At 32.8% G+C, this 12,910-nt stretch overlaps 1 protein-coding gene across 1 annotated transcript; it reads left to right on the plus strand.

Moving 5' to 3' along the window:
- Nucleotides 1-1,348: 1,348 nt before the first annotated feature.
- Nucleotides 1,349-12,599, plus strand: LOC139527936 (fatty acid-binding protein, adipocyte-like). The gene is made up of 4 exons (XM_071323626.1): nt 1,349-1,513; nt 3,362-3,531; nt 9,299-9,412; nt 10,498-12,599. Exons 1-4 carry the CDS (start codon nt 1,426-1,428, stop codon nt 10,546-10,548), a joined length of 423 nt encoding a protein of 140 aa, XP_071179727.1. The 5' UTR covers nt 1,349-1,425; the 3' UTR covers nt 10,549-12,599.
- The last annotated feature ends 311 nt before the right edge of the window (nt 12,600-12,910 follow it).

Genomic DNA, 12,910 nt, shown 5'->3' on the forward strand with positions numbered 1-12,910 from the left:
GTTTCTGTGTGTGTTACATTGTAGTGTTGTGTCGTTGTTCTCCTCTTATATTTATTAGTTTCCCTCAGTTTTGGTTTGTTGCCCCGATTTTGTTTTTACGTCCCACCTACGATAGTAGAGGGGCATTATGTTTTCTGGTCTGTGCGTCCGTTCGTCCGTTCGTCCATTCGTCCATTCGTCCGTTCGTCCGTCCGTCTGTCCGTCTGTCCCGCTTCAGGTTTAAGTTTTTGGTCAAGGTAGTTTTTGATGAAGTTGAAGTCCAATTGACTTCAAACTTGGTGCACATGTTCCTTATGATATGATCTTTCTAATTTTAATGCCAAATTAGAGATTTTATCCGAATTTCACGGTCCACTGAACATAGAAAATGATAGTGTGAGTGGGGCATTCGTGTACTGAGGACACATTCTTGTTTGTCCATGGATTTATGAGTTTGAACAGCGGTATACTACTGTTGCCTTTACTTATATATAGCATCACTTTCATCATTACTTTATTATCCTATTTCTCGTGGTCAGGCGAAACTTATTATGAAAGGACAATCAGTACTTTTATGTTTTTGCTTTTTGTAATATATTTCTCAGAATAATAGTTATTATGCATTTTTTCAAAAAAAAGCAGCAAAACGGCGAAAAATATGTCAAAGTCGACTGATATATATACATGCACTATTAGTTTTTATTATGTTAGCTTTCTCGATTTTTTTTGCTTTGACCAAAATTTGTTTTTGTTTGTTTCGCAAATAAAATAAATAAGAAAAAAGATATTATTTTTTAAACATCTAACAATGAATGTTTTAGAAAAAAACTTAAAAGATTTGAAAATGATTCTGCTTGCGATTTAAAGAGAATCAGGTGCAGCCTAACGGAAAATGTCACACTAGTTTTGAATCACTGACTATCTTTATCCTTTTTTTTTAATTTTCACATCCTTATAAAGAGTATAAACTTGTACTGATTTCACCACTGGTTTCTTCTACTTGTTATTGATGCAATCATTACGTTCACACCTGTCATTACCTTAGGCTTTGTGAATAAGACACAACTTCCTGATTTTAAGTTACATATTATTAGTGCACGAATACATTGACAATGCACATGCACAAAATATTAAACAAAAATATATACATGATATATCATGAAAAATTAATACTCATGCAATATTTTAATTTTTTATAAAATTATTTAAGTATACCAGCTTGGTTGTAAATATATTCTGGACATTCAATACAAGTTCAATGTACATGACAATTTGCATTTAATATCGTGTAACGGTCATACGGAAATACGTGTACTTGTATTAATATTTTGCCCGAGGTAAAGAAAACCAGGATTTATTTGCTCAGACACCTATAAAATCAATATTTACATTTTTGTCACGTGTGAACATTGAACCCGCAACGTAAACCTAACTGAGATCATCATCATGGCCCTCGCAGAAATTGGATCGTCTATTGCAGGAACTTGGATATTGGTAAAAAATGAAAATTTGGATGATTATCTGAAAGAAATAGGTACGTAATTTAAGTTCACAAGAGTGAGGTTAATATCTAGTACGTGGTAGGTTTTTTTTGGGGGTCATAATCTGGAACGTGGTACGATATGTTGTATCCATGTTTTTTCTTTGTTTGCATAAATATTCAAAAATTCAAAACATGCATTAGAAAAATAAAGTGATGAACTTTTCTTGTATAATCTATGCTCATATATATCCTATATAAATGAGATGCGATTAATAAAACGACCTTATAACTGTGCCTCAGCAGAGAGACTTAGAACGAATCTGCAAAGACTGGATCTATGCATTGCATGCTAAAAGAACCCAACTTTTGGAAAACAAATGAACAATCAGTTGAGTTCTAAGCTTAAACTACAAGTGGCTGTCAGTCGTGGGAATGTAACATATAACAAGTATTATACTACTTTGTCTATATACTTAATTAATTTATTTTTTATTTATTGAAAAGCACTTTACGCCCATATGGACCAATGGCTTAAAACATTATACATAATATACAGTTTACATAAAACAATGAAAATAAACAATGGACACACTTTGAACTATAATTTGTCTTTTTTTTTAAATCAATATATATATATATATATAAGAGATTCAAATTATATCAAGGACTCCCTGCCCTCAGTCTTAGTGACTTTTTTAAAAAGGAGCCTAATTTGCAAGTGTCCTGTTTTGTTTCAGGATTGAGAATATGTTTTAATTTATCTATATCATTTAAGTTATTATATTTATTTTCATTTAAAAATTCTTTTCTTAATTGTTCATTTATTTTACATTTAAAAAAGAAATGAAACTCATCATCTAGTACATCACAATGTGTACATAGTCTTAAATCTCTGGGAATTTTCCTGTATCTTCCAGTTTCTATTAATACTAGGTGATGTAGCTAAGTAATTCATAGTTAAACCATAACTAGAGCATATGAATTAATTACCCCTGTAAATAATCTTATAGACCCAAATTCTAGTGACAAACTCTACTGTTTTACTTAAAACTAGTTTTTACAAGTTTCTTTTTTTATTGGTATCCCTTACCATTTTATCTTTTAATTACATATATATTTAAACTTATTAAGAAACCATACTAGTCCATAAATTTAACCTATTACTAGTACAGATTAGTAGTTCCTTTCACTTTCCTTTGCTAAGAGAATTTAAACAACTGATAAGATATTACTTTTATTCATTTTATAATTTTAAATGTATAGTGTACATACAAGTTCCTGTTTTTAACTAATTTTTAGTTTTATCCTATTCTAACTCTGTTAATATTATTTTAAATTTTAACCAGTAGATAGAATTTTAAATAACGCAATTTTAAAAATAAACAAAACTTTTAAATGCGGTGACCCTGCAGATAGGGTGGACTTCCAGAAGAAGAAGATGACGATTAAGAACTCCAATACCAGTTGCATGCATACTGAGCATTGACATATGAGGGGGAGGACAGGGGTAAGGGAGACAGGGAGAAAGGGGGTAGGAGAAAGGAGAAAGGGGTGGGAGAAAGGAGAGGAAGGCTGGGAGAAAGGAGAAAAAGTTGGAGAAAGGAGAAAAAATAAAATACCTCTCCTTTTAAAAAATGATCTAATATTTCAAGAAAAAATATCCCAAAAGGAGATGTTTTATTCTAATGGGAGAAAGGAGAAGAGGGGTGGGAGAAGGGAGAATGTTACCCCCCTGTCCTCCCCCTCACATATGAACCAGGCCAATACTGATAGGCAGGATTGATTTTGATTAAGGAGGGTTCGGGTGGAGGTTTACAGAATAGAGAATAAAGGGCTAAAATATAAAGAATAGATTAAAACTTGTAGTAAATTTTACTTTTTGTACTTTCAATAATATAGGTGTAAACTTTGTTTTACGGAAGATAGCCGCAGCAGCTAGTTCAACAATGATAATAAGTGTTGAAGGTGACCAGGTTAGAATTATCACAAAAGGACCCAAGGACTCAGACACCTCATTTAAATTAGGCGAAGAGGTGGAGTCAAATGATCCCCAGGACAACCCAATGAAGGTAAATGTAACAGTAAATATTGTTTCCTAGTCCAAGGCAACAAAAGTCCCTGCAAAATTTCAATAAGATGCAAGTATTTGAAAAAAAACATCTATATTTTAATAAAATATTGAAAGATTAGTTTATATCTGTAAAAAACATTGGGGTATTATGATTTTCGTCTGTTATTCCATCTGTTTGTCCTGTCCTGCCTCAGGTTAAAGTTTTTGGTCAAGGTAGGTTTTGATGAAGGTGAAGTCCAATCAACTTGAAACTTGATACACATGATACTTATAACGTGATTCTTGTAATTCTAATGTCAAATTTAAGTGTTGAGTTGACTCTAACTTCAAAGTCCATTTAACATATATAGAAAATAAAACTGCTAGTAGGGCATGTAGGGCATCAATGTACTATGGACATATATATGTTCTTGTTTCTATTTAAAGGAATTTTCCCAATATAATATAACATGTACATGACATGGTCATTTTTAACTAGGGACATTAAGGACATGAAAATATGCATCTATTGGGAAAATTTTAAATGAATAGTGTATGATACCAGTACATGACGTTTAAATTACCATCATTAAAACATGAATTATTCTGGCAATAATCCAATGCAGTAATCTTTATACCTATCCTGAACCTTTTTTTTTCTTTTCATTCACTGAACTTTAAATCATTGAATTTACTGCACTATTATAGTCACTATATACCTCTTTTGTTTATACCAAGTGCCATATAACATATAATGTATGTGTGTGGCATTCATTTTGACCTTCATTTCTTATTTTTGTAATATAAAATATAGATGAGTCCCAATAAACTCACTGAGAACCTTACATGTTTAACAAATATAATATAAATCAACATAGTCAAATACTATTATACTTTTTTTTTAATTTGAAAGCATCAGAATCAGTATGTGAGTTCCTTGAGATCGTTATGCATAATTCTACAGTCAGGTTTTATATGTCGAATTAAACAAAGGTAGACAAAATAAACACCATACTTGAATGTATTATATCCAATTTCAAGATTATACATTTAACACTAAATATGTGCATACATTGTGTAATTATATCCCATTAAAATTGAAGATATGACGGTCGTTAAATCTTATAGAATAAATGCTTCGGATTCGTTTGTTTAAATATGTAACTCATAATAACTATGGTATACTAATCACTTGCATAGGATTTTTAATGAAAAATAACCTTTATAAATTGTGATCGTTCGACCTGAGATTATGTGTTATAGCAGTCTCAGGTTCGACTAACCACTTTTCTTGATTTACCCTCATCACGAACGGGCAGATCTAAACATAGGAAAACCGTGTTCATCATCACTATACTCTTGTTTAGAAACTCTTACTTGAATAACTGTTTACTAGATTCTTATCCAATGAACATGTATAGATTGAAACATCGTAAGGTCATAAAAAAAATGTGAACTTTTAAACAATTCGAACTCGAATCTATATTTCTAGCCGGGTAACTGAGTCCACTGTTCTTTTAAGCTCAATTTTTTAAATGGGTTGTCCGATTAGGTGATGTTGAGTGTTGTGTCTGCGTGTTTATTTATTGTAACTGGTAGTGGGGGAAGGGACTCAAATCTGTTCATGGTAGGGGTGACCATCTGAGACATCCTTTACACTACTACCCTGTTCACATATTTTGGAATATCAAAAATGCATTCCTGATCACACCCTATCATATTATTTTGACAGAAATGCACATAGCACTATCAGGATTAGCGGTATTTTTCGGAGAGAAAAAATAATTAATTTTGACAAATATTTTATACATTTACGATTTATGAGTGAGAGGGAATAGACAATTAATTAGTTTCAGCAGTAACATGTACTATTCGATTTCTCTTGTTTTCAATGGTTTTATATATTCATTATTCATTCAACAACCTTTACCAATTTTCATAGTTCGTTCTTATGTTATACTGTTATACCACTGTCCCAGTTAGGGAGGGTTGGGATCCCGCTAATATGTTTAACCCAGCCACATAATTTATGTATGAGCCTGTCCCAAGTCAGGAGCCTGTAATTCAGTGGTTGTCGTTTGTTTATGTGTTACATATTTGTTTTTCGTTCATTTTTTTACATAAATAAGGCCGTTAGTTTTCTCATTTGAATTGTTTTACATTGTCTTATCGGGGCCTATTATAGCTTACTATGCGGTATGGGCTTTTCTCATTGTTGAAGGCCGTACGGTGACCTTTAGTTGTAATGTCTGTGTCATTTTGGTCTTTTGTGGATAGTTGTCTCATTGGCAATCATACCACATCTTCTTTTTTTTATTGTCATATATATATATTTCATCTCAAATTTTCGACCTTTTCTTAGATCATGTATATCATACTGAAATTTTAAATAGAGACAAATTCCAGTGGCCCTCGTTATCTCATATTTTTTCAATGAAGGGTTAAAACCATTTGTTTTCTTATATCAACGAATAAAAATATTTTCAGAACATGCAACTTCTTACTCCTTTAAATATTACTTAGCGTCTAAGTTACAATACCGTTTTCGAAGGTGTTATATAAATTTATACCTGGCTCGGATTTTCTTGCATTTCTAACTTATATATATAGTACTTATCCACTTGGTTCATATAGGGTCATTCCCAGTACTAAAACCACAGGTACTTGTCTCAGAATTTTGTTATCCTATATATACCTTGATATAACATATATTGGAATTTTTTTCTGAGACAAGTGCCTGTGACTAAAACAAAAAATGGTTCCTTCTATCATCCATCATAATCTCCCCTCGACCATTTTGTCGATGTCAAACTGCATGCACAATACTAGGATATTATGGGTGTACGTGATTAGTTTTTCCATCATGCTTTTTTCAAGTGACGGCTCAAGCAGTTCTGGGATGAAAACGCTTTCACGAAATTAGTTATACCAATCCTAGCTCTACAAACTGACCAATCAGGCCCTTTATGTGTTTTGATAAATGTCTGTGACAAATTCCAGATAAATATTCCTCAGCAAAATCTTCTCAGAGTAAGTCAACGTTTTTTTTAAACGTCATTGCTACATACTGTTTTAACCCTTCAACCCCCAATCCCGCCTGTAGGCGTGATGGCGACAACCATTCTTTGATGGCCCGTATGACCCTCCATACTTTTTTTGAACTGCCCCAGCTGAACTGTCATGATAGCAGGGACTTCAACCAAGCATTTCATGGTCCATCAACTCTTCTCAGATGTCTGTTCGTGAAAATATGACACTTTGAAAGCCGTTTAAGAGTTCAAAATCGGAAAAACATGAAAAGTAGCCAAAATCAGGTGGGGGTGGGCATCTTTTGATGGCCACTACGTAACTGGAAGTGACTGTTGGTAAAAACTATTATCATATATGCATGTATAGGTGGTATAGGAACACAACGAGGTATAATATGGCCAATAGGAATCTAGTCTGTAAAATCTAGGTCACCGTTTTGCCAAAAATCCGTAAAAACGGACATTTAGGCAGACCTGACTTGACAATAATAATTCCCAAGCAAGACACTGAAGTCCAATATACTCCCAGCTAGCATGAATGGACTACTGTAACTATAGGGTAATACTTGAATGACAAAAAAACACAGTCGTGTCAGTGTTCAACTCTCAAGGTCGTTTTGAAATCAGAAAATAGACGGAAAATTACCATTTTTGTCGAGCCTGCAACTTTTGTTGCAGAAAGCTGGACATAGGGATAGTGATCCGGCGGCGGCGGCTACGGCGGCGGCGTTAGCTCACTTCTTAAAAGCTTTATATTTTAGAAGGTGGAAGACCTGGATGCTTCATACTTTGTATATAGATGCTTCATGTTACGAAGTTTCCGTCAGTCACATGTCCAATGTCCTTGACCTCATTTTCATGGTTCAGTGACCACTTGAAAAAAAAGTTCAAATTTTTTGTAATGTTGAATTCTCTCTTATTATAAGTAATAGGATAACTATATTTGATATGTGCGTACCTTGCAAGGTCCTCGTGTCTGTCAGACAGTTTTCACTTGACCTCGACCTCATTTCATGGATCAGTGAACAAGGTTAAGTTTTGGTGGTCAAGTCCATATCTCAGATACTATAAGCAATAGGGCTAGTATATTCGGTGCATGGAAGGACTGTAAGGTGTACATGTCCAACTGGCAGGTGTCATCTGACCTTGACCTCATTTTCATGGTTCAGTGGTTATAGTTAAATTTTTGTGTTTTGGTCTGTTTTTCTCATACCATATGCAATAGGTCTACTATATTTGTTGTATGGAATGATTAAGTGTACATGTCTAGCGGGCAGATGTCATGTGACCTTGACCTCATTTTCATGGTTCAGTGGTCAAAGTTAAGTTTTTGAGTTTTGGTCTTTTTATCTAATGCTATATGCCATAGGTCAACTATATTTGGTGTATGGAAATATTTTATGATCTTTATGTCAGTCGAGCAGGTTTTATTTAACCGTGACCTCATTTTCATGGTTCATTGCACAGTGTTAAGTTTTTGTGTTTTGGTCAATTTTTCTTAAACTATAAGTAATGTGTCAACTATATATGTTGTATAGAAGCATTGTTAGCTGTACCTGTCTGCCTGGCATGGTTCATCTGACCTGGACCTCTTTTTCAAGGTTCATTGGTCTTTGTTTAGTTATCTTGGTTATTGTTAAGTTTATGTGACAGTTGTAATAAAGCTTAGCTTTATACTTAGGACTATCAACATAATATCAATGATTAGTATAGAAGGCGAGACATTTCAGCGTGTGCACTCTTGTTCACTGGGGGTGGGTTCAAACCCACGAGAAAAAAAAGTTTTTGTGTTTTGGTCAATTTTTCTTAAACTATAATAAGTAATGTGTCAACTATATATGTTGTATAGAAGCATTGTTAGCTGTACCTGTCTGCCTGGCATGGTTCATCTGACCTGGACCTCTTTTTCAAGGTTCATTGGTCTTTGTTTAGTTATCTTGGTTATTGTTAAGTTTATGTGACAGTTGTAATAAAGCTTAGCTTTATACTTAGGACTATCAACATAATATCAATGATTAGTATAGAAGGCGAGACATTTCAGCGTGTGCACTCTTGTTCACTGGGGGTGGGTTCAAACCCACGAGAAAAAATTCCACCTCCCACCCCACCCCCCACTCATGCCATCCGCCCCCAAATCCCAATAAGTAGTTTAATAGATGAGCATCAGTTACAGCATCAGGAGTTTGCTCATTTGCATATAATTTGCATATGTTTGCAAATTTTCGAAAATGCCTGATTTTCCAAAAATGTCTTGGGGGCGAATGAGTTAATATAAAATCTTCGTTGGTGAGACACTGTCAAAAGCTCCGTGTATCAGTGATTTAAATGCACATAGCCTTGCTTTTATATATGTACTAGTATAAGGGTTTCCAAACAGTTTTAGTTTCGAGCCTACAAGATGGAAATTTCATTTCAATTCGGTCTCGAGTATCATTATCAGAGATATACCAGACTCCCTAAACATGCTTTTGAAACTGATCAGTTTGATTGGTCGCAACTATTTGGTGTTTCAAATGTAATGTCGCCTAGGCTTTTTTTATTTATAGCTATAGATGTCATTTTGCCTTTTCCTGTTGTAGAGTACTATTAATGCCGCTGTTGTTATTGCATGCGGGTTTTCTTTAATTCTTGTCCAAGTAATATCCGTAATCCCCCTTTAGCACTACGCGTTTCCAGTATCACTGCTTTCATCTAATACCTTTTAAAGTTGTCTAGATGAAACGTCATATATCATAATATTTTTGTTTTCATTTTAAGGCTACTGTCAAATGGGAAGACGGCAAATTGATTACAACTGCTAAGCCAACAGAAGGATCAAAGGCTAAAGCAACGCGTGTAGAAAGACGGATAGAGGGTGATCAATTAATAATGGTAGGTTATGTTTATTACATCAGTGCTTCATTATAAATGGTATTGCTTTAATGGTAAATTACATATTGTCTGATCTTGTCTGTAACACGATTGGATCCTATTGTACGGTGGTATCTAATGATCAGTGGACTATGTAAGTGTGTATGGGGATATGTTTTTCCTTTCTGGTCGGATACTGAGTTTATACTCAATCAGTTGTGGCAGAATTTTTGATGGTTCTGATGTCAATACAGTTGTAAGTTGTAATGTCACATTACTTATTATAGTTTTCTATATATCTTGATTTTATTTTTATTCAGACTTTATGTCAAAGAAAAAACATGACATATGTAAAATTTAAAGTTTATCCTGCATATTGAAAATGGAAAAAAAGTATGCCCAAATTGAATAGATGGTACCTTCTAAAACGTATTTGTCATTTAATCGATTTCACCAAGCTCACTAGGGGCCTCGGTGGCCTATGTAGTTCGGTGCTACTGTAATCACTAACCAGTCACCTCTGAGGTTGTGAGTTCTAATCCCTTTCGTACGGGTGCAATCGACTCAAATCTTAATTGACTTGGATTGACTGTTTTTCTATTGAAGGTCAGTTATTTTTTTCTCCGGGAACTGCGGCTTCCTCCAATAATAAAACTGGCTGCTATAAAATGGCCTGCAAAGTGGAGCTTAACAGTGGCGTTAATCACCAACATTCAAACAAGCTCCATGTCATAATAGTTATTTGTTGAGTATACACATAAGGCACCACAAGAAATGGATGTTTAAACTAGTAAATATAATAGAGAACGAAAGGATATGCAGTATCCATCCATGACATTACTAAGTCTATTAACGAGGGCCCTCATGGGGTTTTTGATTATGTGATTACTTGGCCGTTTTTTTAATGATTATTTGATTATTAAGCCAAATATGTCATGATTATTTGATTACCTAGGACTGTATTTTTAGTTTATGATTATTTGATTACTAAAGATAAGCAAATATTTAATGATTATGTGATTATATTGGCAAAAAAATGGTGATTATGTGATTACTAGGACCCCCCCATGAGGGGCCTCATTAACATTTCTTTTATTATATTTCAGGATGTTTCTGTAAATGCTGTAATGATGAGAAGAATTTGGAAGAAAAAGTAAACATACTGACATTTTATGGTAGCATAGACTGAGTTTAGTGTGAACGTTGGTTGTGTTTCTTATTTTGATATACAAATCTGGTTGTCAATTTTTTTTTTAGATACTGTCATATTTTATCAATTTGTGAAATAATAACAGCATTATAAGGTTCTGAAGGGTGTAGAGAAAATTACCATATCACTTTGACAGCATTCACATATATTTAACATATTCAGAAGAAATTTTAAAAAATCAGATTTTCAGGGACCAGGCGCATAATTTCAAGATGTAAAATATTCTTTAATGAATTTTCTAATTTTATTATCAGTGTCAATTGTTGAAACTGTTACTTGGTACACAACTAAAACGTACCGTTAGAGTCCAACTATTGTGTCTATAGAGCTGTTTATAGTGCATAATTTAAATTGCTGACATTTTTTATGTCAATTGCTTACACAATTCAAGTATATTAATCAACGAATATGTGATACTTATCTAGTCATTAATTAATCGTCCCAAACATGCATGAAATATTTGCCACTGGACGTTAAACAACCAACAATCAATCGTGGTATATAACTACATTGTATATATATAGTACATGTTTGTATGTTAAGGGAGTAGACCTTGGTTCAGGGAAATAGCTCTTAAAATCATTAGTACGTTTGTGTCAACCATTTCCAAAAACATATTCTAAGCTTCTAGGTTACATAGATTATTTTCAATCTGTTTCAGGTAAATGCTTAAAATACATTGATGAACTTGACTTTTACAAACGCTTAACTGATTTAAAGAGTTATCTCCCTGAACCAAGGTCTACCACCTTAAGGAGACAATTGTTTCAGGATGCAAAGCATATCATGTCCAAGCATAGCAAGACAGCTGATTTTTTTTATGAAAACAAAAAGCCACATATCAGATCAGAACATTATAAAGCAATATTTTGTGAATTGCTCCTATTTAGATTATTTAATTTTAGGTATTTTTTAAAATTTTATTTGATGTTATGTAGAAGTTTTAGATATTATATTATTTTAGTGGAACCATTGGTAAAAAGTTCATGAAATAGTTCACATTGAACATCCATTAAAAAATAGTGGGATACCAATTTTCAATTTAATTCATCTGACCTTCATCCCACTTTAATTTGTTGTACATGTTTTATAAAAGTGGTATATTGATTTTAAACCATATACTTTGAATACATGATATATTATAGAAATGGGTATGTTCTTTGGCATTATATAAAAGAGTTGATACAGTTTTTGGCTTTAAACAAGTTTTGTTTTTTCTTTGGCATTATTTAAAGGAATATGTATTTCCTTTGGCATTATTTAAACGAATTTGTATTTTCTTTTGCATTATTTTAACGAATTGTATTTCTTTGGCATAATTTAACCAATATTTGTATATTTTTGGCATTATTTAAAAATAAATGGTATTTTCTTTGGCATTATTAGACATAATTATGAATAAAATGTTCCCTGACATATGCTTGATATTTGTTTTTTTTTATATACATAATTGCATAGTACATTTACTTTACAATATATGATTTTTGTGGTTATGTATTTTAATCAAGAAGTGACTGTTGCAATAGTATTATTATCATCCATGTCTGCACAGTATTATACAATTTAAAGATGATATTTATGAAACTTATTTATATAACTCAAACACCAAAGGTCGTTTAAAATAACTATATTTTAACTACATGCAAACAATGTCTTTAATATTTAATATTGTAACCTTAGTTTGCATGGATGAAAAAGTGGAAAAATTTAATACCAAGATAATATGTGGAATTAATTGACATTAACGCAACACCTCCTCCATTCAAGTATAAATATATAAATTTACATGTGTTGCATTGTGTAGTAGGACCAATGATATATTGTACTTTTTTGTTTTTCTTTAGAGGTGAAATAATGTTTTTGTTTGACTTAGATACGATTTATTTACAGAAAACCAGTGTAGTGATAGATATTTTATTCCAACACTTAAGTTTTCTGGTCACAAATTATTAAAGTATATAGACAATAGTCAATAATAAAGACCATTGTTAATATAAAGGTGTTTTTCTTTGCCCAATTGCATTATGCACTTAACCATTCACAAACCATGCGTGGTTAAAAGTTGTAATTTTATAAATTAGGCTGTGCCTTTCTTAATTGATTTATTGCATGTCAGCCTTTTGAAGCCGAACGTATGGTATGGCTTTTATCGTTGTTGAAGGATGTATAGTTGCCTATATTTTCTTAAATTCACATTTGAATTTTGGTTGATAGTTGCCTCATTGGCAATCATAACACAATATAAGGGAGCTACCATTTGAGTAAAAAAAAGGCAGGATGAGACACTTGCAAAAACAAAAGTCAGGGCG

The sequence above is a fragment of the Mytilus edulis genome, chromosome 6 (assembly GCF_963676685.1).
Source record: "Mytilus edulis chromosome 6, xbMytEdul2.2, whole genome shotgun sequence".
Lineage (NCBI taxonomy): Eukaryota > Metazoa > Mollusca > Bivalvia > Mytilida > Mytilidae > Mytilus > Mytilus edulis.